This window comes from Suricata suricatta, chromosome 6 (genome assembly GCF_006229205.1).
Source record: "Suricata suricatta isolate VVHF042 chromosome 6, meerkat_22Aug2017_6uvM2_HiC, whole genome shotgun sequence".
Classification (NCBI taxonomy): domain Eukaryota; kingdom Metazoa; phylum Chordata; class Mammalia; order Carnivora; family Herpestidae; genus Suricata; species Suricata suricatta.
In genome coordinates, this window is record NC_043705.1 from 87,723,051 (window position 1) to 87,750,190 (window position 27,140).

General features: G+C 39.4%; 1 protein-coding gene across 3 annotated transcripts in view; it reads right to left on the reverse strand.

The window, feature by feature from the left end:
* The window catches only part of CREBRF (CREB3 regulatory factor), a 55,955-nt gene that overhangs the window by 27,983 nt on the left and 832 nt on the right, over nt 1-27,140 (reverse strand). For 2 of the 3 annotated variants that reach the window (XM_029942842.1, XM_029942844.1), the window contains exons 2-4: nt 7,392-7,605; nt 5,331-5,456; nt 2,578-3,664 (exon numbers count right to left, since the gene is read on the reverse strand). In XM_029942842.1, coding sequence (XP_029798702.1) covers nt 2,578-3,664; nt 5,331-5,456; nt 7,392-7,400 — 1,222 coding nt within the window. In that variant the 5' untranslated portion in view covers nt 7,401-7,605. The remainder of the gene's footprint in view (nt 1-2,577; nt 3,665-5,330; nt 5,457-7,391; nt 7,606-27,140) is intronic. The other variant, XM_029942843.1, reaches the window with a different exon arrangement.

Below are 27,140 nucleotides of genomic sequence, written 5' to 3' on the forward strand. Positions count from 1 at the left end.
ATTGTGTAAAATTCTAATCACACATCTTTGGTGAGAGCAGACTACAAGTAAAGTCAATCATGAAAATGTTTGGGAGAGATTACAAAATAAACTTTCATTCTGGGGACTCAATTCTTACTATTACAGCCATGTAATCCCAATGACCCCAAACAGTCATAGCCTGTCCACAGAATGGGCTCTATTAAAACTTGGGAGCAAGGCCAAAGTAGGGACTGGAACTCCATTTTACACCTTTCCTGGAGCTTTGTAGGCTCAGGCACTGTTGTAGCCAACTGCCAAGAAACAGCATCAAGGGAGCGAGTCATCACAAAAGGGCCTTTGTAACTGTCTCCTGCAAATTAAACCAATCGACCCACTCTAAAACTAGCACTCTGAAGAAACTATAACTATCTCCACTTCTCTGCTTCAAAGAATTTCATCCTGCTTCTTACCGGTAATTCATTTTTGCATTCCTGAAGTCACTTGTTTAGCTCTTTTTCCAAGAAAAAAGGAAATTTTCACTAGCAAATGTGAATAAAACCCAAACAGTACCACAAAATTGTGTTGATTCTGTGGTTAAATCATGTCATTCATTAACATTTGTGAGAACTGTCCAAGTAATACTAACCAAAGAGGCTTTACTTCAAGTCAACTGGAAATGAGTGAATTAAATGCCATCCAAACATTTAGCATTGTTAAACAGAGCCAAGAGGAGAGTTTTGCCCTGCTAAGTGCCAGCCAAAGCATGCCTGTTTCAAAGCAGTGTTGGTTAACACCAACAAGTTCACAAATCAGGATTCTTCTACAGGAGACAAGGCAAGAGAATGTGGCATGAGAGGACAACACAACTATAACACCGGTCCTTCCTCCCTATGAGAGTCAGAAGGCTGAGAACATGGAAATGAGGGTCAACTTACCAAGTGATCTCTCTTTAAGACCTACTCATCTCTCTACACATTTATCCAGGTAAAACCACATTAAAAGATAAAGGATGAATTTAAAGTGGACTTGAAAGCCAAAAAAAGCAAAAACTACAACCAGAAGTGAGACAGACAGTACAGTCCTTGATGATGGTGGGATTTACCGACTCCCTCTGATTTATATATTCCTTTAAAAGTACCCACTGGCAAAGGCATCTCTTTCCTTACATGTTCCATTTCCCTTAGTTATTACCCAATCCTCTTTGCCTTACCCTTCCTCTACCCTCTGACCCTGATCCTAAATATGGAACTCAAAGCAATAGGGCTGATCTATAGACCTTGATGACCACTCAAAAACAGTACTCTGGTCTTCCCATGGGAGGGAGCTATATAACTTACCACCAGTTACAAAGACAACTTTCCCTGAAACATCTCAAAGCAGATTTTTTTTAAAAGACTAAAAAAAAATTTTAAGTAATCTCTACACCCAACCTGGGGCTCGAACTCACAACCCCATGACTAAGCCAGCGAGGTGACCCTCAAAGCAGATTTTATTAATTTGTTGAGAAGAAAGTTTTCCAGCTAAGTAGAAAAAGCAAGTATTCTATCTAGACTACACAAGAGTTCTAAAGTAAACCAAAAAAGGCATGAGCCTTTTTCCTCCACATTAAATTTAAAGGACCCTTTCCTTACTTCAAACTCCATCCAAGTCAAATAACTGGGTTGTATCAAATACACAAATCTAAGCATTTATTGTAATAGAAAGGTTTCATTTAAAAAAAAGTTTTTCAGCAATATAGTGTTTCAAGCTACAATGGCTAAAAAACCTTTCTGAAAATTAAATATTAATGTTTATACTGCCAAAAACTCCAGTAACCGTAACAAAAGGGCTTTCTTTGACAATTTATAAAGTTTAAAAAATAACTTAGTTTTTTAATGTACAAGTTATAGTAGCAACACTATTTTTGAAGAAAATAACTTTTGCTTAAATTTGAAGGTCTTCACTTCTTTGTGCAGTTTAAACTGTGTGCCACTTGGCAATACCATTTTCATAATTACTGCACAAGCCAACAGGAGCAACAGCCTGAGCACGGAAATGCTGAATGAGGTGGACCAGCTCCCATAGGTTTCCTTTCTTTCTCCCTCTTATTTATATGTGCCGTGCATAATAAGGCAGAGCAGCCTGCATGCTCAGTAAACTACAGCATGTGTTTTCCTTATGTGGAAAAACACCGTGAATGAAAAATGGGGCAGACACAGAGAAAAAGTTCTTTCTTACACTGTTGATGAAGTGGGCCTTGTTGGGTATAAGCATAAATCATACAAACCATCATCACTTGGTTAACCATTGTGGGCCCTCCTACCTGCCTCAACTATAACAGAAGGGCGTGTGTATAAACAGGAATATTTTAAGTCAATCAATTCTTGGTATCTTTGCACAGCTGCTGAAGAGAGTAACAAACTAGGTCCCTTAACATAAGCTAAATTAAGAAGAAGCTCTTGAAGAATCTGCCTATACGAGCCAAAGTGATTATTTCAGAACGCTTGAATAGAAAAAAGCAACTACATATCTGAGCCAAGACAGTAAGTCATCTGATCCCCAAACTAAGACAAAGAAAACATCCGTATCTCAAAGAGGAGGAAGGTCATTTTGGTAAGCTTCCAAGCATTACCATACCTGGCTCAGAGAAAGTGTCACTAATATCATCATCTTTGTCATCTTCGTAATCCTCTTCCTCTTCTTCCTCCTCCTCATTTTCAGAAAGTTCATGCTCACTCCCAAACCCTTCATCATGGTCCTCATCATCAACATCTTCCTCATCTTCCTCGTCTTCCTCAGGACTGCATTTGGTTGGCTGTTCACCCAAGTTGTCGGAGACAAAAAGGGAATAATTGTGCTCTTCTTTTTTCTGGGATGAATCTGAGACCAATGCACTGGCAGAAAGGCTGCTACTCTCGCCTGCTGCAACTGACCCAGGACCCTCCTGGGACAATGGGCTGAGTAATAGTTCCTGGGTTTCTTTAAAAGGCAAAGCTGGAGTGGCCTGACCCTGAAGAGGCTCCATCCCTTTTCTCTCTGGTCTCTTTGCAACCGCACCACAGTAGCAGGTGTTCTCCTTTGCTGCATCCGCGTGAAGCTGACTCAACAAGGGCCGGCTCTGTTGCACTGGGTTGATCTTCACCTTTGCCTTTTTTACATAGTCTTTACATTCAACATGAAAGTTCACCTTTTCATTGTGGTACATGTTGGTCTTCACCATGATCTGTGTGCTTGACGTGGGTTTGCTTGCTTTTTGGACACAGTCTGACAAAGGGACCTCAGCCTGAAGAGTCTTAGAAGAACACACAGGAGCAGCTGCTCTGCTTGAGATCTTTTTACTAGGGAATGAAGAGGGCAAGGGATTTTGTTTGACACTGAAAAGTGAATCAGGGTAGTAAAGGGAATCAGAAACAGACTGAGAGTCCTCGCTATTAAGCTGGGCCAAAGTTGGAGTTTTACTTATGACTTCTTCATCTTGGTAAGGACTAGAAAAGTCATCAAGACCCAAGTAATCCACTTCTTTTGTTCCCCAGATGTCACAGCTGGTTAGTTTGGTATACTTTGTTAAGTCTTCACAGTATGTATCCCACTGTTCCCAGTTTGAGGTTAAAGCACCCTCATTATCCAGGACATCTGTGAAAGACTCCAGATTTTCAATGTCTTTGCAGTCCTCCAAAGAAAGGAAGTTGTCTCTAGGATTCTGTTGATAGTTCATCTCTCTATCCTGAGAAAAGTTAAAAAAAAATCACACACCATATTTTAGGAAAGAAATATTCACCTCCATCCTCATGTCCATGTATCAAATTGAAAAATCAGTACTTGACCTATGGTCTGTTTTACTTTAAGATAAAGGCTATTTACAGATCACTTTACCATTCCATATAATATCATTTCCCGGTGCAATGAAAGAAAGGGAAAACATGCCCCTTGAGAGGCTTAGGTACAGTCTAAATATCAAGGGCTCTTGATACTTTACTATAAACACTCTTCCTGAAAAAGGTTTACATTTCCTGATCTTTGACTTAGAAGGATTTGGGGATCTCCTTAGAAACAAGCTTCAATTACAAAGCAAATAATGAAGACCTTACCTTCATCACAGAAGAATCTGTCTTCTTAAATGAGAACTTAATATTGAGACAAAGAGCAAACCAAAGAAGAGTTGAAACTCAGCCACAGAAGGATAGACCTTTGGTTAAGACCTTGTTAACAACACCTGGGCATGGGGACCATATTACTTCTCACCAGTATGCTACTTTTCATGAACAGATATAGGATTTTTAAAATAGGTCAGTGAGACTGTGCAGCCATGAAAAAGAATGCAGTTAAGGTCTAATGTACTAACATGAAAGGCTGCTTACCATACGTCTTTATGTTAAAAGGATTAAGTTACAGAATACTGTATCTACGAATGTGTCACCCATTTAAAATACTCGTATATTTATTTATGAACAGAAAAACTGTTAGGAGTACCTATCTTTGGGGAGAAGGTTTGGAGAGTTGAAGTTCAGGAAGGAAACAAGGAAATTTTCACTTTTTTGGTGTGTTTCTGTTCTGTTTTGATTTTTCCATTTGTTTGGGGCTTTTGTTTTGCTTATGCTTATGTGTGTGTCTGCGTATTCAAACAGCTTTAACAAAATACAGTTTACAGACTACAAAATTCCCCTATATCCAGTGTACAATTCAATGATTTTTAGTAAATTAGCATATTTGTGTATTTGCAGTTTTTATATATTTCCATGTTGCTTAAGTGGTATGTAACTTAAATTATTTTAAAAATTTTGGTTAGTAATCTTAGGGGTCTATTCACCTCAAGAATAAGTGATAAGTATCCTTCTGGAATTGCTGTTTTTACCTCACGTTCTTTGTGTCATATGCTTTGCTCAATGTTATCATTCCTAAACATCCCAGCTGAAGAGTCCTTTAGCAGTTAGGCATATCAAAAAAGCTTCCCATCCTCATCATCAAAAACTGGTCTCTAAAGATAAACTCTCCTCTATTTTCTTTTATGTGTGTGCAGGTAGGCATATAATTATTTTTTTATAACTATAATGCATATTTTAAAATTCCAGTATAATTAACATACCGTGTTATATTAGTTTTAGGTACACAATATAGTGATCCAACAATTCTATGCATTACTCAGCGCTCCTCATGGTAAATGTAGTCTTAATCCCCTTCACCTATTTCACCCATCCCCTCACCCACCTCCTCTCCTTTTACTATTTTCAATAAGTTCATACAGCTTCTAAACTTACTAGATTGACAGTCACAAGAATCAAGCTTGACATCCTTTTTTCTTTCCAGGCATTTATAAAAAACAAACAAACAAAAACGGTACAACATTTTTACCCCAAATCAATTAAAGCAGAATCCAAGAAAATGTTGCTTACCAGTTCATACATGAAATCTGGATCTGAACTGTTTGCTAGGAGATCTGTGCTCATCAGAGTCTGTTCTGAAAAGGTGTGGCTTCGAAAGGCATCCCCGAAAGGCGGATCCATTCCGCTTACACTAGGCTACAACAGAGCGATTTTAATTTTCAAAAGTTAAAGACTATTCCAAGACCAGTTTATGACACATCCACCCACTCTCGTGCCTACTAACTTTTCCAGAATTTTGTATATTTCCTATTCTTTGGCACTTATAAGAGATTTAATTAGCATTAAATTGTGACCTTAATCTAGGAAAATAATGAAGATGCATTAAAAACAGGAAAAGAAATAGTGGCAAGTGTTATTAATATCTAACTTCTAAAAACTAAAATTTATTTAGCCACTAGAATCAGCACACACTACTTAATGAGTACTTTTATTCAGCTATATGACATTTCTTCAAATCTATCTCTAACAATGCTCCCTCTTCTAACTTCCTGAGTTAGAGAGGAAAGCAGAGAATTCTCTGCCAGTTTGGGCATCCACAGTGCAACAAGTGCCTCCAAGAATGTGATGAAGATAGGAATAGCCAAATATCCAAAAATCCTACTGGTGACACCCGACGCTTGGGCATGAGCTCAGTAGCCTTAATCCTGGTACCCCACCCCCTCCTGCCAAAAAATTCTGACTCCAGAAAAGGGTACCATTCATTCTGTAATAAATTATGGGGGAAAAACTTGGCACCCAGAGTTGATGCTCCATCTCTTCAATCCCCCTTTTCCACTTTAACATCTACATAAATCACTCCAGAGTGAAATTGGGACTCACACTCCTAAGTGGCCAAACAAGTGAAAAGGCCAGACTTTAAAATCTAACTTGAATGAAGGAAGACGATGGGAAAGAATAAAAATTCTGTCTCTGCCTTTTTGTCATTCTGCAAGTTCTTTCTGATACTTTAAAAAACTATATTAGCCTACTTGCTTGTATGTCTCTCTTCTATCACAGACTGGCCTCTTTACACCCTCTCCTATCATGGTTTTCTTCATCAGTACTTCCCAACCCATTCTTCTCTTTCTCTGATTTTCCCCAACTGTACCAGGCCACATGCTCAAAATAAGTGTTTTATAGTTCTACATTCAAGTATTCAACAAAGAGCAAATTAAACTTTGAATGGGAAAGAATTCATTAAATGAGTACATGTAGTCTACTTGGCACAGAGACTGGGGTGGAGACAGGCACTGGTCTTCTTAATATCAACCCGCAAATCCCCTTTCTTTGCCTCTACTGTCTGCCTCTGAGCCCCTGCACAGTCCCAGCAGGTTGCTTATTTTCTGTGCGCAAGGTGTAATTCTGCCTGGCCCCACGTAAAGGCACCTAAGAGTCCCTGAGCTCTCATTATTTCTAGACTTCTCCTCAGCACTGAACAAACACAAAGAGGCAAGGGGGCAGGTATAACCACTGGAGGGGGACAGGAAGAAATGTAGATGTGCAATGGGGATTCAAAGGACTTCATTACTTTTTCCAGAAATTGCTTCAAACCAGAAATGATCAATTCTAAGTAGTTACCATAATATAAATAGATATAATCATTCAGAAATGTTTTATGGGAGGTATATGTATGTATGGGAATATAAGTGTGTTTACGAAAGAGAGGTTGACATCTCTCACCATTTCCTTTTAACCACATTTTCCAATTCAATAGACATAAATGGAAAGGAACAGCTGGGAAACAGAAGTAGACAAGGAGATGGAAGTGGGCTTTCTGTGGCACACTGATTGTCAGGGGAGTTGGGTTAGCCTCCATAAAGCCAGCAGATCTGTTCCCCTTCGAATCAACTTTTCATTCACCCACGTTTCCCATATGAAGCTCATTAAATTTCAAAGTGGTAGCAAAGGAGGAAATAGAAGCAATGGAAGGAAGGACATGTATTCAAAGCTAGCTGAGATCATAAGTAAAAACATCTTAAAAAGGGAGTTTGTCAAGTTGTGTTTAAGATTCAGAGAACTTACAGAATCAGTGGTATGGACTTTTCTGCAGTGGAAAATATAAAACTTTGCACCTACTCTGTTGTCATTTACCTGAGGCATTTCCAAGCCCAGATCCTGTGAGTCCGATCCCAAACTTTTCTTTTTCCTCGTTTGTAAATTCCTTTCCAGCTTTACTTTTAATTTCGAGGTCAAAGACGATTTTCACAATAAATGGCAGGTTTTACCAGAATGCCTTCAATTCAAATGCTTGGATCACTGCTCTTTTTTCTTTCTTTCTTTTTTTTTTTAATAATTCTGTGTGAATCTGTCAAACAACAACACAAAGTAACTTCACTGAGTTCCATTAAAAATAAGTTGACCTTTCAAAAATGACACTAACAAAGAACATTTTAAAGGAGTAGGTCTTATGGTTGCAATTTCAAAAATTTGGCATTTCTTGGTAGTAATTTTTCTGAAAGTTCCTTCTCTTTATTTGTTTCTAAAATAGGATAGGTCAATAACCAATTGGGAACATTAAAGAAAAACCAACTTGACAAAACTAGCTGAAGCCTATCTTTTCCTGTGATTTGAAGATATTTAACATTAAATAAAGGTCCCATCACTTTATGTTCTATATGAGAAACTATAATGTCTCAACATTAAATTCCATCTATTGTGTAATCAATACTGTGAAACTGATCTACATTTCATCTCTCATATAATTCTACAAGAGTAACGAATACATAAAAGTCAACAATAGAATTTAATACATCATCCTCTGCATTAAATAAATTCACATTCATAATGGCATATGCAACATTATTCTTTGAGTTATAACTGAAAGCTTTCCTTGAAATGAGAAATATTCCAGTAAGTTTTTTTAAATAACTTATTTAATAACATGTTTATGCCAGGGGGCGGGGGGGGGCAGGGATAAGGATTACTCTGCAGAGGGGTTTCAAGGGTTAAATTAAATAATGATTATAAATCACCTTGCACAGTGTCTTGACTGTGGTGAGACTTAAATTGAAATGTTAATTCCCTTTCCCCTTCTCTGCAAAGGCCTTAATTAAGAAGGACTAAACAGCTATATATACCCACTTTATCAACTTTTCCTACTAGTGGTCCTCAAAGCATGATACCAAAACCAGCAGCATCAGCATCAACTTGGAAATGTGTTACGAGTACAAAATTTCGGACTTCAGCCCAGACCAGTTAAAGCAGAAACTCTAGGAGTGTTTCTCTCAGTTATGTTTCTTAACAAGCCCTCTAGGCAATTCTGATTCTCCCTAAAATTTGAGAACCATAGCTCTACACTCAACTCTTTGCTCTCATCCAGTCTAGTTGGAGTATCATTTCTTGGAAGCACCAATTTAAGCTGAGCTGCTCCACAGTTAACATTATCTGGACTAGACCATTAGAGTAGTTCAAAGGCCTCTGCTGAACAAATAAGAGATTGTCAACAAGGGATTCAATAATTATTCCACTTTTTACATTAATAAATTGACAACCATTTGTATTTCTTGGATCTTTGCTGGGCTCTCCCCTGTGGTAGGCTGTCATTCCTACATTGCGGTTCTAGCCTAGGAAGCACCATTAAGGGCCCAGACTGGGCCTAGAAACAGAAGTAACATCTCAATAATTACGCATCTCAGGCCAATGCTACAGTCTAACCAGATTATTCCTTGCTCATGCCAAAGGCCAGTTCTGGTCCAGCTTCTCCTAATATAGCCTTGGTCCTACTGCTGATACATAATCTCAGTCCAAATTCTTCCCTTGATTCCTGTGAAAAACAAGGTCAGTTGTCTTTTCTAGACCTATTACTTTAGACTCAAAAAAGTTATGATTCAAGTGATGCATTCAACAAACTGGGTTAGTATGGACTTGGGAGACAAGTTTGATACTCTCTAAAACCTGAAGTTTACCCTTACTAAGCAACAGGGCTGAAGTCTCAAGAAAAATTAAGTTCTATTCATCAAATACTTACTGACATCTACTAAAGACACCGCTACCAACAACTTGGTTTATCAGGGAAACACTAGACCAAAAAAGGGGCTAAGTTCTAGTTGCAGCTCTCACTTGCAACCTATACAACACTGAGTAGGTCAATCTTTCTAAGCCTCATGTTTCTCATTTCTAGAAAGAAAATACTACTGGAAACAGTGGTTTCCTGGCCACTGAATTCTCTAAGCCATAAAACCATATACAAATACGGGTATATCCCACTTTTTGAAATTCATGTTATACCATCTCGCTTTTACAAAAGACCTGCATTAGTACTGGTTTTTGCTAACTGAAAGAAGTCCAGAGAGAGCTTTAGTTTTTATGGAAAAAGGTGAAAACAGTGTTGACCGTTGTTGAGCCCTTAAAGAGGCAGCACACACCACAAGCAGAGCAGCAAGAGCAGCCTCACCAGCTCCTTCCCTGGGATCCACACGCAGCATCTCAGCATCAAGCTGCCACGCTTGAGCAGCATCTGTGAGCATCTGTGCTTTTACCTCGATTTATTTTGTGCATGTGTTAGCAAGCTGTTTCTTAGGTATCAGGAAATCCTAGGAGAGGTTATTTTTTGGGTCTGGGAATGCTCAAAAATTTTCCTCATGATTAATGGTAATTGCTTCCTCATTTTATGACATTTCAGCTTACGAAAGGTTTCATAAGAGCACTCTAGTTTTGCATAGCAGGAGAAACCTTTTTTATTTAAAATTTTATGTAAACAGTGGATATCAAAACTAGGCTGTCAATGCAATTAGCAAAAAGACCATTTGTTTGGGGCACTTGACAGGAGACCTGGATTCCAGTTTTGATCCCATAATTAAAACCTAACAGTCTTAAAAATTTGAACAAGTTATTTAAATGTATGCCTTAGCACCCAAACTGAGGAATTACAATTATTCTCCTTTAACTATGTATAGGAATGTTATGAGAATTGAATGAGATATTAAATTAGGATGTACTAATAAATCTGAAATGTGATTATTATAATAGGTATATTTTGCCAATGATTTATTTTGTTCCACAGTAGTCTGTCTCAGAAACTCAACATCTGTGACAGCTATTGACAGCAAGGCTGAATGTTTTAAAGACACCAATTCCCAAAGAGAGGGGATCCACTGTGTAAAGAGTAGAGCACATTCTCCTGGGATAAGGCCCTGAGCTGCTTCTCCCAGTCTCTCAGGTAGCAGCAAACAGGATGGGCAAAGAGCTAACTGTACCCCAAGCAGTAGAACCTCTTTTCAGTGATAAACTCTCTCAGTCTCTCAAACTAATGATCCAAGGTCACAACCAATTATCTTCTTTCCCAAGGTTTTGTACCCATTTTCCAAAATGCTTGGTACCACTCCAAACATTTATTGTGAAACAACCATGAACAATTAAATTCCCCACCCAAAAGTAGAGGGGTACCATATACAGAGGGTACATTAATGTTTAGATGGGCAAATAACAAGAGGAAAAGTGTAATAATTGGCTTTTCAGAAAGCCTTCATACGTCTCAAGAATATCCATATTTTACTCAAAGCTTTGATATTTTAAAGTTATGTACTTTAAAAGCAATGGTCTAGTTTCCCAGTGTGTAACCTGGAGAGTATTTGTTCCAAGCATGTTAAACGGTTATTCAACAAAAGGGTTATGAGGTTTGTAAAACACCACATTAAATAAAAGTGTTATACTACCTTTACATAGGACTTGTTGCAAACTTTAAGGTGCTAGGTGCTAATGTGCATTAATCATAAATCAACAATAGGTGACTAGAGCAGATACCATTTCCCAAATTTACTTGATCCTAAAATCCTCTACCCTGCATTTAAGGAGACCTCAAGAATAGAGTTTCTTCAACAATACCACTCTAAAGGAAAGGCTAAGTTATTCCCCTAGTTATGAGTTCCTTTTATTCATAGCTCTGGCTCACCAGTTCCCAATATAGTTTTGTGGGCTTTTCAAGGAAGAGAAGACTGTCATCCATCAGAAATATTTGCCAACGGGAGTACCTGGTGGCTGGGTCAGTTAAGTATCTGACTCTTGGTTTTGGCTCAGGTCATGATCTCACAGTTCATGGGATCAAGCCCTGCAATGGACTCCACGTTCACTGTGTGGAGCCTGCTTAGGATTCTCTCTCTCCCCCTCCCTACCACTCCCCCATCTGCACTCACTCGCTCCTTGTCTCTCAAAATAAATGACCTTTTTAAAAAAGAGGTATTTGCCAACATTTTCTGTACCTGGGCTCATTCAAAACTAATCAACAGCTCCTAGGCACAAGAAAATACTGTTAACAGAAAATTAGCTCTCTGAAGCAATGTGATGGGATCCAGGGCAGGCCACCCCAAAATATGCCACCTGGTATACTATTTTTAATTAAAGGTACGCAACAAATAGCCAGTACAAGAAAGCCACTCTGACCCTCTTCTGCCCCCCTGAAAGTAGGAAATAAATTCTCCATGTGGAAGGTACCTTCCCTGCACCTGGGACATAGAAGGCATACTTATTGCCAGAGATAGGCAACTCAGGGCCATGAAGGCTGTATAAATAAACCTTATTTCTTCATTAACTTGCAATCCCAAGCCCAACCATCTTTGTCTTATCAACTCTTAACAGATTTACTGTTCCTTTGTCTAAAAGTTATAAAAGCTGCCTTCTTTGGTCACTTCTCTGAGTATCATATTTTTCTGAGCACCCATACATATAAAATTAAAATCTGTTTTTTCTCTCTCCTGTTAATCTGCTTTGTGCCAATTTAATTTTATTACACCAGCCAAAGAACCTATAAGGGAGGAAAGGAAAAGTTTCCCTCCCCTACAAATGAGATGGAGCAAATGACTGATTTATGAGTAGCAACGGTATCACTTGACGACAACCACAACTCAGTACCTTTCACAGCCCTTTTTTACCAAGTCCTTCCCTAGGGTTTTTTCAGTTCTCCACTTAAAATATGTTGAGGCTTACTATATACATTAGGCAAGTCAAAAGATGAATGAAGTAAGATGACAGGTAAGGCCAAAAGGCTTTTACAAAAGCTCATCCCTGGGATTGCTCAAGTCACTAATCCAAACTTTGAAAGCCAAACTGAAGAGCTGACTGGAGTGACCCAAGCAGCTTACACATATCCAAGAGCCCCTTAATTGTGCCCCTTCCAAATCTGAGGGTTCCAGGCAATTCCTGAGAGTCCACATATTTTTAAAAGATTAAAACTATAAACCAATTTACCAATGAAAATGTCTTATGAAAAAGCAGATACTGGGGCACCTGGGTGGCTCGGTCGGTTGAGCGTCCAGCTTCAGCTCGGGTCATGATCCTGTGCGGTTAGTGGGTTCGAGCCCCGCATCAGGCTCTGTGCTAACAGCTAGCTCAGAGCCTGGAACCTGTCTTCAAATTCTGAGTCTCCCTCTCTCTCTGACCCTTCCCTGCTCACGTGATCTCTCTCTCTCTCTCAAAAATAAATAAAAGCATTCAAAAAAAATTTGGAAAAGCACATTACTATATGTGATGGCCAGAATCCCTACAGTTACCCTTTTATGGCACTAACTTAGGTCGCTGCTCCCTTTTAGTTAACCCATGGGAATGGGTTCCTCACACATTGTAGGCAGCACTTCTGAGTTATCCAACATTCATCAGAGCAGAGGCCAAATACTTTGACACATCCATTAGGGTGGTTATTATCCAAAAAACCAGAAAATAACGAGTGGAGGACACTGAGGAGGATATGGAAAAAATTGGAACCCTTGTGTAATTGCTGGTAGGAATGCAAAGTGTTGCAGCTGGGAATCTATCAGTTCCTCACAAAGTTTAACATGAATTACCATATGATCCAGCAATTCCACATCTGGCTATATATCCAAAAGACCTAAAAGCAGGGACTCAGGTACCTGTACACCCATTTTCACAACAACATTATTCACAATAGCTAAAAGGTGGACACACCCCAGCAGGCATCAACAGATGACTGGATAAACAAAATGTGGTAAAACAAAAACAACAACAAAAGGTAGTAATACATACACTGGAACATTATTTGGCTATCAAAAGTTATGAAATTCTGATCATGGATGAACCTTGAAAACATTATGCTAAGTGAAATAAACCAGACACAAAATGACAAATATTATATGATTCCACCTATGTGAGGTACCAGAATGGGCAAATTCATGGAACATAAAGTAGAACAGAGGTTACCAGAGGCTGGGAGAGTTATTGTTTAATGGGTACAAGAGTTTCTGCCTAGGATGAATAAAATGTTCTGGAAATGCTGCACAGGAATGTCAACGTACTGAATGGCATTGAGCTGTACACTTAAAAATGGTTTAAATGGCCAAATTTGTTTTACAATGAAAAATATTTTACAATATTATTGAGGTAAGAAATGTCAACACACTTACATTGTTATATAATCTATATACCATGTTTATTTTGATTTTTCCTTATCTTTGTTGGTTCATGCCCATCATTTCTTTCATGTGGGCAGTTCTCTCTGGGTTCTCTCTCTGTTATCTTTAAACTGTACCAGATCCACAATTCTAAGATGTGGCTGACTGTCCTGACCCCCTAATTTAAATAAATCATTTTTCCTGAAGCTTAATCCCCAAGAAAAGATGAAAGAAAGGAGAGCAGAGGGAAGGGAAAAGGAAGGAAGGAAGTTCCATTGACTCGTAATTTAAGTTTATGCAGTGGTACAGCACACCATCAGCCACATTCCATCCATCCTGCCATATTCATGTGTCCAACTCAACAATTCCTTTTGAAAACTGTGCAGAATAGTGAACAAAATAGTTCCATGGAACAAAACAGTTCTTCAGATGCTTAATCAAGCCCCTACCTGTTTCATGGCACAGAAATCAGAGATCCACAAATGTCTAACCCATTTAGGAAGCATACACTGCCTATGCAAGGAACACACAGGGCAAATGGCGTGAGGCACAGTCTCCCTCTATTATGTAATATAAATCCCGTGAACAAATCCCGTGAATTGCTATTCTCTACCCTTCAACAGCAGTTCTCTGGACTCCAAAATATAGAAAACAGGTAACACTTCAAACTAGATAGTTATACTTTATGTCTGGAATTATTAGCAAAAGACTTCCATTATGTATTTTCCAAACCTTACTGCTGCTGGCCTTTCAGGAAAGAGTCGGGTAAAGAGAAGACATATCTTTTCCCTCAGATTGAGTGAAAAAAAGATCATTTTCCTAGCCAAGCAGTACCTATCATGACCCTATTTAGGCAGACATGATCCTTCCACTGTAACATTTTGTAAACTTAAAAAAATTATTTTTAATGTTTATTTTTGAGAGAGAGACAGAGCACAAGCAGGCAGGGGTAGAGAGAGAGGGAGACAAAGAATCTGAAGCAAGCTCCAGGCTCTGAGCTGAAAGCACAGAGCCCCATGTGGGGTTCCAACTCATGGACTGCATGATCATGACCTGAGCAGAAGTCGGTCGTTCAACCAACTGAGCCACCCAGCATCCTACTTTGTAAACTCTTTACTCCTGGGTAAACCTAAGAGTCCCCTTTTATCTTCACATTCAGAGAGTTTTAAAAATACGGAGGTTGAGTTACATTTGCCACAAACATTTAATTAAAATAATTACATTTTACTGAGAATCCTGAGGAGCTAAGAAAAGATACTATATCTAAAAAATGATCTCTCCTTGAAATACAGTTTTGGAGGAAGACACAAGACTGCTCAGAATTTTATTTGATTCCTTTCCAAAAGCTTCTGCCCAACTTTAATCTTCGACCTACAGAAACAACATATGGGAGCTTAGTTAAAACCCTTTGGGATCCAAACACAAAGACCATTAAAGCAGGTGTCTGGATCAATGTGAGTTAAACAGGAAGAACTACTTTTTATTTCTAAAACTATTAACAAAAAGACATTAGAGGCCTTCTGAAGCATTGATACCTGTCAATTAAGTTGTTCAAAGCACAAGAGTAAGAGAATGAGACAGTTTTTGACAGAACTAAAGAATGCATTTCTAACCCCAGCCACACTTGGTTACCACTGGGAACAAAACATTCACAAGTTTGCATCTGTATCACTGTTTACAGACAACAAGCACACTGCTATATCCCATCATTTCATAAAACTTGGTGAAGTTGGGTACATATTAGCATCACTGCCATCCCATCATAACCTCTGTCCAACCATTTTTACGTTAATAAAAAAAACGTTCAGCAAGGATAAGAGATTTATACGAGGTCATTCAGTAAATGCCCCTGTGCAAACCTATCATTACAGAGACTGTCTCTACCTTCAGTACATCTCCAGAAAACTCCCAAATCCACACCTTTAGCCTAAATATGTAAATGCACAAGCCCTACCATCTGAGAACCGGGTATTTCCGTGTTCATCCCCATCCCATGACCTCAGACACAACCTGTCCCCTTCCTATTCAGACATTTCCATTCTGTCAGTAGTGCCACCACTCTCAGACACCCAGCCATGAACACTGACCTCAACCCTCACTCTCTCCCTCCTCCTCAAATCTTTTGTTAAATCATAACAGTTCTCTTTACAAACATACGCTGACAACTTCCCGCCACACATGCATCTGTTCATCTGTCCCTTCCTTAGGCCCCATCACTGGGTATTTACCATTCCAGTAGTTGCCCTGCAGACCTTCCTGCCACCAACTCCTCTCTCCAGTTCTTATGTCCCATTGTATTTTCTCCCTAAACCACCACTCTGTATTAGCATCGTGATCAAAAATTTTCAGCGACTCCCAGAAATTTCTTGGATAATGTTCAAAATACCCAGATATAATGAAACTATCCTTCCAATCCCACCTTCCACTACTGTTTTATAACACTAATATTAGCTTGATCTTTCAAATATACCAAACCTTTGAAGTACTCAAAATCCCACTTGACTCTACTAAGAATTTCTAACAGTGAGGCTCTGGCCTTTCATGCCTTCGCTCATGATGGTTTTTTTCTTCTTCCTCCTCAATCCTTTGTCTCCACTACCAGATTGTAAAATCCTTGAGAACAACCATCTCTATTTCACCACAGTGCCAAAAGCAATGCCTTGCTCAGGACAGACACCCAGACAGGAGTTGACAGACAATGAATGGGAAATTCCCTAAGATCACAAGTCTTTCTGGATAAGGAGTCAGAGGTGCAACTTTCTTTATATACAAAGAAGTCAGTCATTGAGTGTACAATTGACTCTTGGATCATGGGTTTGAACTGTGTGGGTCCATTTATACATAAATTATTTTCAGTAAGTACAGTACTATAAATGTATGTTCCCTTCTTTATGATTTTAAGAACATTTTTTCTCCAGCTTACTTTATTATAAGAATACAGTTAAGTGTCCGACTTCAGCTCAGGTCATGATCTCATGGTTTGTGAGCTTGAGCCCTACAATGAGCTCTGTGCTGACAGCTCAGAGTCTGGAGACTGCTTCTGATTCTGTGTCTCATTCTCTCTCTGTCCCTCCCCCACATGTGCTTGGTCTCTCTCTCTCAAAAATAAATAAACGTTAGAGAAAAAGAATACAGTATAAAATATATATTACATACAATAAGTGTTAATCAATTGTTTATGTTACTGGTAAAGCTTCTGGTCAACAGCAGGCTATTAATAGTTAACTTTTGGGAGAGTCAAACGTTACACGCGGTTTTCAACTGCATGGGAGGGGAAGGTTGGTACCCCGGCCCCCTGTTATTATTCAAAGGCAATGGATATTTATTGATCATCTTTTATGTGGTCTGAAGTTATCTAGTAGTAGCTTGTTAGTTTGAGTCTTGAATCACTGTAGTATCATATAATAAAAATATTTAAAATTGTACTCCTGATTTTTCTTTTACACTTCCAGGAAAAGTATTATTTGAATTTCAGTCGATTCTGAAGACCAGAGATAATTCTCCTTTAGTGAGGAGAGGGTAGAGGAAGGAGTAGGATTAAATTTTATTTAAAGCAACTGAATCCAAGCACTGGACTGATACATGTCACAATGTTCTTTCTCTTCCCATGCCCATTTTTAATTAAAACAAAATATTTTATGCAGGTTAAACACTGAAATTTTAAAGAATCATTAGTTTCCTGAACTCTTCAGCAGAAATCTACAAAGTGTAAAAAGGGAACCATAGGATTAAAGGCCGTAGCATGGAAACAGACAGTGGGGCAAACAAACACACTTGAACCATCCTGCAAGACTCCAGCGGAATCACCATCACAAGACACTCTGTACCCACCCTAACAACTTCAGCGCTCTTGTTATCAGCAATCTGGGCTCTTCCTCAAACTTCGTCTCCTCCTTCCTTTCACAGATTGGGCACTTTTCAAAGTAGCAAAAAATATAATCAACAATTTTGAAATCCTCTTCTAATTCTATTGTGTGAAATGAGCTATACCACCGGCACAGGGCTATAGAACAGCTGCTACAGGGGGTGTGCGCATATGGCTACAATGAGGTTGTGAATGCAGTTCTGTAGTCTTTTCTTTAACACTGAGAAAGGCTGACTGCCTCTTTGGCTCTATACTCCAAAGGCTTGTTCTGTGAAAAGCAAACTCTAGATTCAAAATAAAAGGTTCTGGCCACAAAAAAAAAAAAAAATTAAAAAAATAAAAAAATAAAAATAAAAAGTTCTGTTTTATGAGTATCTGGAATGTCATTCCAGATTCTTACTGGCCTTCTTTTATTTGTAAATACAAGAATTCCCCATTTCACTTCGCAGGGATTTTGTGATTCACATTAATTAATATGTGCCCTGGCACAAAACAGATACTCAATAAATTATGGCTATTTTTATCCTAATATTTCTTCCTTGTTGTAAGATGTTCCTGGGGTGTTGCAGCTACTTAAGGTATACACCTGAACTCAACTCAGAGTCTTACGTTGTCTAAACTCCACACTTGTTATCACAGAAACTCAAACGCTGGCACTAGGGTGTATAAGGAATACACAGGTAACACAGGTCATTTAACATCCTTGTCCTGCCTTTATGAGGGTCACTGTCAATTATGCTGGTTTAATCAGCAAAAGAATCTTTGGATTTACAAAGTAATTCATAAAGCTGCCAACTAGTCATCTCTGTACACAACGAAGAATTGGCAGGGCACCTGGCTGGCTCTGTCGGTAGAGTGCGACTCTTGATCTCTGGGTTGAGTCTGAGCCCTATATTGGGTATAGAGATTACTTAAAAATAAAATAAGGGCACCTGGGTGGCTCAGTCGGTGGAGTGGCCGACTTTCAGCTCAGGTCATGATCTCACAGTTTGTGAGTTCAAGCCCCAAATCGGGCTCTCTGCTTTCAGCACAGAGCCTGCTTTGGATCCACTGCCCCCTTCTCTCTCTGCCCCTCCTCCTCCCACCCCAGTGCGTATACATGCTCTATGAAAAATAAACATTTAAAATAAATAAAGAAAAGAAAACCAAAACACAACAATAAAGAATTGGCAAGTAGGGGTGACTGGGTGACTCAGTCAATGGAGCATGTGACCCTTGATCTCTGGACTGAAAACTCAAACTCCACACTGGATGTAGAGATCACTTAAAAAAAATTGGCAAGTAAATTACAAGGGGAAAGGCCTTCTTCAGAGAGATTATTGCTCTAATTATTCAATTACATACAATGTATCTCATAGTTGTATTAGCTTCACCATAGATTATGGGTAACTCAAGGGAATGGACTTACTTAAAATTACCTTTGTATCCATAATACCATACATAGTTTCTAATAAATACAAACACAGTTTATATTATACTTGTCTCAATAGGGTTTAGAATAAGCCAAACAAAGGAGATGGACTATCCCAATTGCTGGGAAAACAGAACTTTGAATAAAATCAGCAGCTATCAGAGAAGTACAAAGAATAAAAAAAACCTGATCCCACCCTATCAAACACTCAGAATTCTGACAACCCTCCTGCAAGAGGAAAGAATAAAAGTCATCTGTAGTAATTCATTAGTTTTTAACCTGAGAGACTGGACAACCAGCAAGTTATTATGCTAACGTACTAGGTAGCAAGATCCTACCAAGTTCACTCTACCAGGAAAATATATAATTTAAAACAAAATACAAAGTTAACTGAAGATTTAAAACAAAGGTCTCAAACTGGACTGCAGCCACAAATCAAGGCCCCCATATGGGTTTTGTTCAGCTTACACAATGGTGTTTTTAAAAAATTAAATTTTAACTGCCAGCATTTAAATTGGAAATTTCATATAAAATTTCTGAAACCTATTAATAAATGCCACTCTCTTGGGGGGAAAAAAGATATGTACCATTGGGTACATATCTCCATCAAGATCACTTGAAGTGAATCACTCAAACTGAAATGAATTATTCCTTTAAGCTGGCCTATGCTCTCCAGCTTGCTCCAATCTCTACCAGTTGCATTTTACAGATGAGGTGTCTAAACTAACAGACTGCCAAAACCACAGCACTAGAGTTAACTCCAGGACTTTTACTCGTAAGCATTCTGCAAATGGACCTCCAAATCAAAGACAGTTAATGATAAAAGAGGTATTTAAAAGATCTGCACATGAATGTTTATGGCAGTTTTATTCACAACGGCCTAAAATTTGGAAGCAAACCCAAATGGATGGCCAGATTGTGATACATCCATACAATAACAAGTATTCAACTGATACCTGAAATCTCAGAAGCATTATGTTAAGTAATAGCAGACAAACTCAAAAGACAACACATTCTACAACTGCACTTAAATGAAATTCCAGGAGGGGCCCCTGGGTGGCTCAGTCAAAGGTCCCCCTTGAGCTCAGGTCATGCTCTCCCTGTCCGTGTTGGGTTCCAGCACCTTGTCAGGCTCTAAGCTAACAGCCTGGAGCCTCGAGCCTGCTTGGGATTCTGTGTCTCCCTCTCTGTCTGCCCTTCCCCCACTTGCTCTTTGTGTGTCTGTCTCTCTCTCTCTCTCTCTCTCTCAAAATAAACATTAAAAAAAAAAGAAAGAAAAAAAAGAAATTCCAGGAAAGAGAAAGCTACAGCGATAGGAAGTAAATCAGTGATTAGGGCCAGGGGTGAAGCAGGGTCATGAAGGAAGTTTTTGGGTAATGGAAATGTTAGAAAATACTTTAAAACTAAAGAGAAGAGTACTACCACCTCTACTTGGGTAAGTTTTGGAAAGCTTCAGGAAAAGGTGATATATGAATTGGATCTCATCACAGAATAATTTTAAGGTGCATAAGAGAGAGAGAAAACAAAACCTGTAAGTGGTTATATTTTGCATTGTAACCTATGAGAAATGGCATCTCTGAAACAAAGGAAAATGCTTCATAAAAGGAAATTCATAGAGATGGATAATTAGTATTTGGATAGGTTTCAAACAAGTTGATCTCACAAGAGTTCCCAAAAAGAAACCAACTCAGACATATATTGCTGCTCCAGTGCAAAAAAAGCAGATTGTGTAAAAGAACGTTTTTGTTTTTAAATAAAGCAAAAGGAAAAGGAAAAGAGTAAAAAAAAAAGGGGGGGGGGAGAAAGAAACTCTAAAGGAATAAAGAAAGGGATGGAAGCAAGGAAGTGAAATAAAGGCAAGAGACACATTTGGTCAGAATAAAAGGTACCCTGGTACTGACAAATTATAAGAGAAAAGGGAGATATATCAGACTTTGACGAAGGACTAAAAGAAAAACTAACAACTAGGGGGAAAAAGAGCATCTAATCAAAGTCAGAGCTACAGAGAAAAGAGACCAGAGACCTGGCAGTGTAGGGCAGGCTCAGGGAAAGTAGAGGACAAAGGGAAAACTTTTTATTTTTTTCCTCCTAAATCTCATCAAGTAGTCTCCTCCCCTTCCATCTATCCCTTCTCCGTGGCCATGCCTTAGGTGAAGCCTTCTCATACCCAAGCCTATCCCACAAATTGTTATTTAATGTTTTAAAGTAGGCTCTGAGGCGCCTGTGGCTCAGTCAGTTGAGTGTCCAGCTTCAGCTAAGGTCATGATCGCATGGTTCATGGGTTTGAGCCCCGCCTCGGGTTCTGTGCTGACAGCTCAGAGCCTGGAGCCTGTCTTCAGATTCTGTGTCTCCCTTTCTCTCTGTCCCTCCCCTGCTCATGCTCTCTCTCTCTCAAAAATAAATAAAACATTAAAAAAAATTTTAAGTAGGCTCTATACCCAATGTGGGCCTTGAACTCTTGAACCCAAGATCAAGAGTTGCATTCTCTACCAGCTGAGCCAGCCAGGCGTTCCCACATGCACCTGTTATACCAACTTGACTGGACTAAAATGCTTCCTTTGCTACATCTTCAAAACCCAGTTCAGAGACACCTGGGCGGCTCAGTGGGTTAAGCCTCTGACTTTAGCTCAGGTCATGATATCATGGTTCATGGATTCAGGCCCTACGTGAGCTGACAGCTGAGAGTATGGAGCTTGCTTCAGATTCTGTTTCTCTCTCTGCTCTTCCCCCAGTAGAGCACACACGTGCGCACTCTCTCTCTCTCAAAAAACAAAAAACCACCCAATTTCAAATAGACCTCACAGGCAGAGTTATTACTCCCTCTTCCATACTTTCAGAACATGTTCTAAATAGTATCCAACTGTTGAGCAGCAACGTCTGTCTCCTCTACTAGTCTATGGGCAACTCTAGCAGGGGATTCAATAGAAAGGATGGAAACGCTTACTAAAAAGCATTTCAAAAAAACAGTAAAATCTTTTTACAAGTAGGAAATTTTATACAACACAAGTAGGAAGCTAGAAGCCTTGCGGTTTAAAAGAATTCTACAGTGAATCTTTTGAATAAGAGTACACAAGGCGTACCCCTACTTACTCCCCAAACCATAAAGGACCTTTTCTTAAAGTTTTATTATTTTTTTTAATTAGTCCATGGTCACCTTTTTTAAAAAATATTTTTAAAGTTTTCTTTTTTTGAGAGAGAGAGAGCGAGCATGCAAGCGAGCATACACTTGAGCAGGGGAGAGGCAGAGAAAGAGACTTCCAGGCAGGCTCCATGCTGTCAGCACAGCCTAACATAGAGCATGGCCACACGAACCATGTGACCATGACCTAACCCAAGATCAAGAGTTGGACACTTAACAGACTGCGCTACCCAGGCGCCCCTTGCAGTTTTAATTTTGTAATGCTTTCAATTTATGGTGAATGGCAAAAATATAGTAGGAAAGGCAAACTGCATCAGGAATAGTGTGTAGCAAGGAAGGAATTTCCTCTCTGAAATTAAAAAAAAGCACCTTTAACTCTCAAAGGCAGAGCATTATACACTAAAGAAAATTAGCGTACAAAAGGAATCTAAAGAAAACTGGAGGACACAAAGTCAGCAAGCTCCTAATGCTGTCAGAGTCAACAATACCCAAGGATAAATAGGTAAAACATGACTTTGTAACAAAATATGTAAACGTGGGTTTGGTGTAAGAGGACAGAATAGCAGAGGTGGGGGAAATGTACAGAACAGCAGGATGATCGATGAGAATTGCTGGGAATGAGAAAGTTGTTTAGGGAGGAAAGCTCCCATACAGATTTTGGAAGAAAGGTCATGAACCAGTGAAAAGCACGCAATGCTTGGCTGGCAGTGGAATGGGATGATCCTGCAGTCGCCGCGTGCCACTGCAGTGCCTGTGACAAACTCCAAGTCGGGCCCTCCCTGTTGGGACGAATCAGACTTATCAGCCGGAATGGTTTTACAGTGCTCCCCCGAGACAAGGAACCCTGCTGTCTAGATGAACAACCATCACAAACCTCTAGGAAGGAAGAGTCCACTCACATGTGCCAAACGCCCAGAGACCAAGTGTGCCAAGAGCTAACAACAAATCCAAAGGACGAAGCGCAGGGGTGTTAAGTGTGTGGGTGTGTGTCTGTATGCATGCACCTAGAAGGAATATTCAACAAATTAAACTAATGGACTGTATCTGGAAAAAAAAAATTTTTTTTACGAATTCAAGGGATTTTCAGATATCATCAAAATAAACTTTCTTAAAAAGTCAATTTTTAAATGAAGTGGATGGTGATTAATTCCTCCCTTCCAACTAAGCCCAACATCTCTACTAATAATAGACTGACTTATTGCCTTCCAGATAAGCAGTCTTCGGCAGTTCACTTATTTATTTAACCAGTTCACAAGCACTATAAGATGTTGGGCACAGGGTGAGGCACGGGGGATATAGAAATAGCAGACTCTGATCTCAACATGCTCACCAGATAGATGACATAGATAAGTAGATAAATACAGTAGGACAAGTGCTAACAAAGATAAACTGAGAGGCAATTAAAGTATGAGAAAGAAAACCAAATAGAGAATTGAGAGGTAATTCCAAGCAGCTGGAAGTATTAACACATTTAAAGTATAAGAACTTGAGAACACAGTAATGGACACTTTCCAATCCTACTGTGAGACAGAGAACATTAATCTCTCCCATTACAAATTAATAAGTGGCGTTACCCACAGTCACCCAGACAAACAGTAGGGTTAACTAGAACTACAAAAAAGACTGTAGGCCACATGATGCTTATCAATTCTAGAGATCAATATAGTCTCCATTCTCAACTGTCATGCTTGCACTTGAAACCCAGTTCAAGTCAACAAAACCGGAGAATACTACATAGAAACTATGCAAAAAAGCTACCCATGAGAAAATTAAGTTAAAATTAAGGTTTTGGCATCTACGCTTCAGCAAGCACTTAGCACCACTTGACATTTTCCAAGGAAGGGAAGGGGTAGCAATCTGTATGTTTTGGGGTCTTGTGTGAAAAAGTATCCAACCCTATTTAGGTAATTTCACAAACATTTCAAGCAATGGTACTCTCAGCATGACTTCCAAATTAACTATATGATATATATGAGAGCTAAGTGTGTCAACTATTCACTGACATCTCTTCAAATGGCTATACACAGTTTTATTAGGAATGATATGCTAAATGCACTTTCAGACGTCAATAGGACCATACCCTTACCTATATTAAGGTTCATGGGTATGGTATCTTTTTCTAAAAATGTGTTTAATGTTTATTTATTTATTCTTGATAGAAAGACAGAAAGTGAGTGGGGGAGGGGCAGAGAGAGAGAGAGACACACACACACAGAATCCCAAGCGGACTCCAGGCTCTGAGCTGTCAGCACAGAACCTGACACAAGGCTCGAACTCACAAACAGTGAGATCATAACCAACTGAGTCACCCAGCCATCCCCTTAGGTATCATATCTTAAAAACCTAATCTTTTCAATCAGAATGCATCTCTAAAATAAATAGGACTTAATGTTCCAACATTTGCTTTAAAATGTTTTTTCAGGAAAACATCTATCTGCAAATGAAATAAAAATACAGAATACAATGCTACCATGTGCTCTTTATCTAAAAGTTCAAGTCAAGTGATACGTACATTCTGCAAGTGTTCCAATTACTACCTGATATGTATGTTTTGTATGCTGTAATATCTAGACATCTAAGTAATTAAAACGCAGTGACTGAGGTCTTAGGACAGGGGGTGACAAACTACAACCTTCCACCGCAGCAGGTTTGCTTAAATAAATCTTACTACAATATACTCCCACACATACTGTCATGGCTGTTTGTGCAATTTGCAGAGCTGACTAGTTGGGACAGAGACTACATGGCCCACTAAGCCTACATATTTACCATCTGACCCTGAACAGAAAAAGTCTGTCAACCCCTACCTTAAAATCATCAGACTTAATGACCTGACAAATGATGTCACCTAAGAGTTTACCTAAGCCTGGATGAACTCTTGAATACAATGAAAGAGAATTCTTCCCCCAAACATCCAAGTCAAAACCCACAGGGAAGCAAACCTCTGCTGATTCATTCCAAGTCACAGAATTGTCAATCTTGACTAACATCTAAACTTTAAAAGCAAATGGTGGATTCAACTCTTCATCTTTTAAAAACTGTTACATTAATAGAATAAACATACAAACTCACTGACTGTCACTGTCACTTGTATAGTTAATCACCACCAGGGAATCATGCAAGACATTCTTTTACTTCTTAAACTGGCATTCAAGAGCCCACACACAGTGAACCAGCCAACAAAGCAGGCCATAATCTTTGTGAAGTTTGATTTCACCTGTCATGACAGAGAATGGGATAAGTGGAACATCCACAATCTCTTCTTCTGGATGTATTTGGCCTCTTCGATGCTTACTAGTCTGAAAATCCCAAAGTTGTGTATGTAAGTCACATGAAAGAATTGTACTCAAATAAGGCCTGCTGAATCTATTTGTCATTCTTAATTTATCTAAGTAAACCCTAGGCCCAATGTGGCGCTTCAACTTGAGCCCAAGATCAAAAGTGACATACTCTACCCACTGAGCTAGCCAGGCACCCCTCTCTGTGCCATTCTTAAGGAAAAAAAAAAAAAAGCAAAGCTAATCCTTTTTTTTTTTTGCTGTAAAAGTTGTATTTAAGAACTGAAGTCTATTAAAAAATCAGGGGGGGGGGGCGCCTGGGTGGCTCAGTCGGTTAAGCCTCCGACTTCGGCTCAGGTCAGATCTCACATTCCTGGGTTGGAGTCCCGCATCGGGCTCTGTGCTGACAGCTATCTCAGAGCCTGGAGCCTGCTTCCGGTTCTGTGTCTCCTTCTCTCTCTGCCCCTCCCCCTCTCATGCTCTGTCTCTCTCTGTATCAAAAATAAATAAAACATTAAAAAAAAATCAGGGGTTACATTTTTACATATCATTCTTAACAGTACTGAGTCAATCATATCAAATTAATGCAGAAATTGACAAATCATTTATTTACTGATTACTACTATTCTCCAGTTAAAACAGGAGATCATGTCAATTGCTAAGTACAGTCAACTCTTGGATAGCCTCCGCCGGATACCCTAAGTGCTTAACCAAAAATGCATCAACAAACAGCCTGGTTCCCTTGACAATACCAGCGCAGTTACAGATTGTAAGGTGATGTTAACATAAAGCTAAATCAAGCATTTAACAAGGCCGATGGGATACCAAAATACCAGGAAACAAAGTAAAATAACTGATTTCCTAATTACTTATATCTTTTCCCCCTTCATCTATGGTGTTTTCCTAGCTATTTTTGATGAAAAAACAAAACCGGGGGAAAATATTTAAAACTACAATCAAATGACAACCAGTTTACCATAGACGACCAGATTTAGACAGAAGTCTTCTCTTCTGCTTTTTAAAAAGAAAATAAGTCCGATCTTGATCCTATTCCTCACCTGCAGGATAGTCACAAGACAAAGTCCTAAAGAGCCTTCAAATCTAAATAATATTCTCAAGGCTCAGTTTTCTCAAGAAGGTGATTCACGTGAGCTACACATTTATGTTAGCAGGAGAGGCAAATTACTCCTATGACTAGGACAAGCAAGTCTAGGGGCGATCTTTAGAAGGTACCCTGATGGAAGAAGGAAAAAAAAAAAAAAGAAAACCCCACCCAGCTCTTAACTTTCTCGCCTTTTTCTAGTCCCGGCTTCTGTGCAAAATCCAGAGAAGCAGAAAACTTCCTCCTCCCTGCCTGGCGCCTCTATCTGAGGCCTGGTGCCGAAATTCAGACTGCTAGTTATCCAAGTACCTTCTTAAGGTAGTCTTAAGGCTCAAACCCGCTCAGAAAACAGCAAAAAGGTTTGCTTTCTTGGGTTAGAGGAAAGCAATTACAGGGTTTGGCGGCCGTGTTTGTCAGGAAGGGTAGGGCCGAGAAAGAGGGAGAATCCAGAGATTGAGCTCCATCTAGTCCCAGGAACCACCCCCAGGGGCGGCTAGACTGCCCTCGGTACTTCCCTGCCTCCTCTGCTCGAGAAGGGAGAGCGGTGGGTCGGGGTCTGGCTCCCCTGAGCTACTTCCTGGTCCGATTGGACTCGCCTTCGGACACCCGAAACGCCCCCGGCCCGGCTCCCTCGCCCTTTGCCCTGTCTCCTCCCCTCTCAGTGACCCACCACCACCGGTCCCCTCCCATCTAACATGGCCGCCCC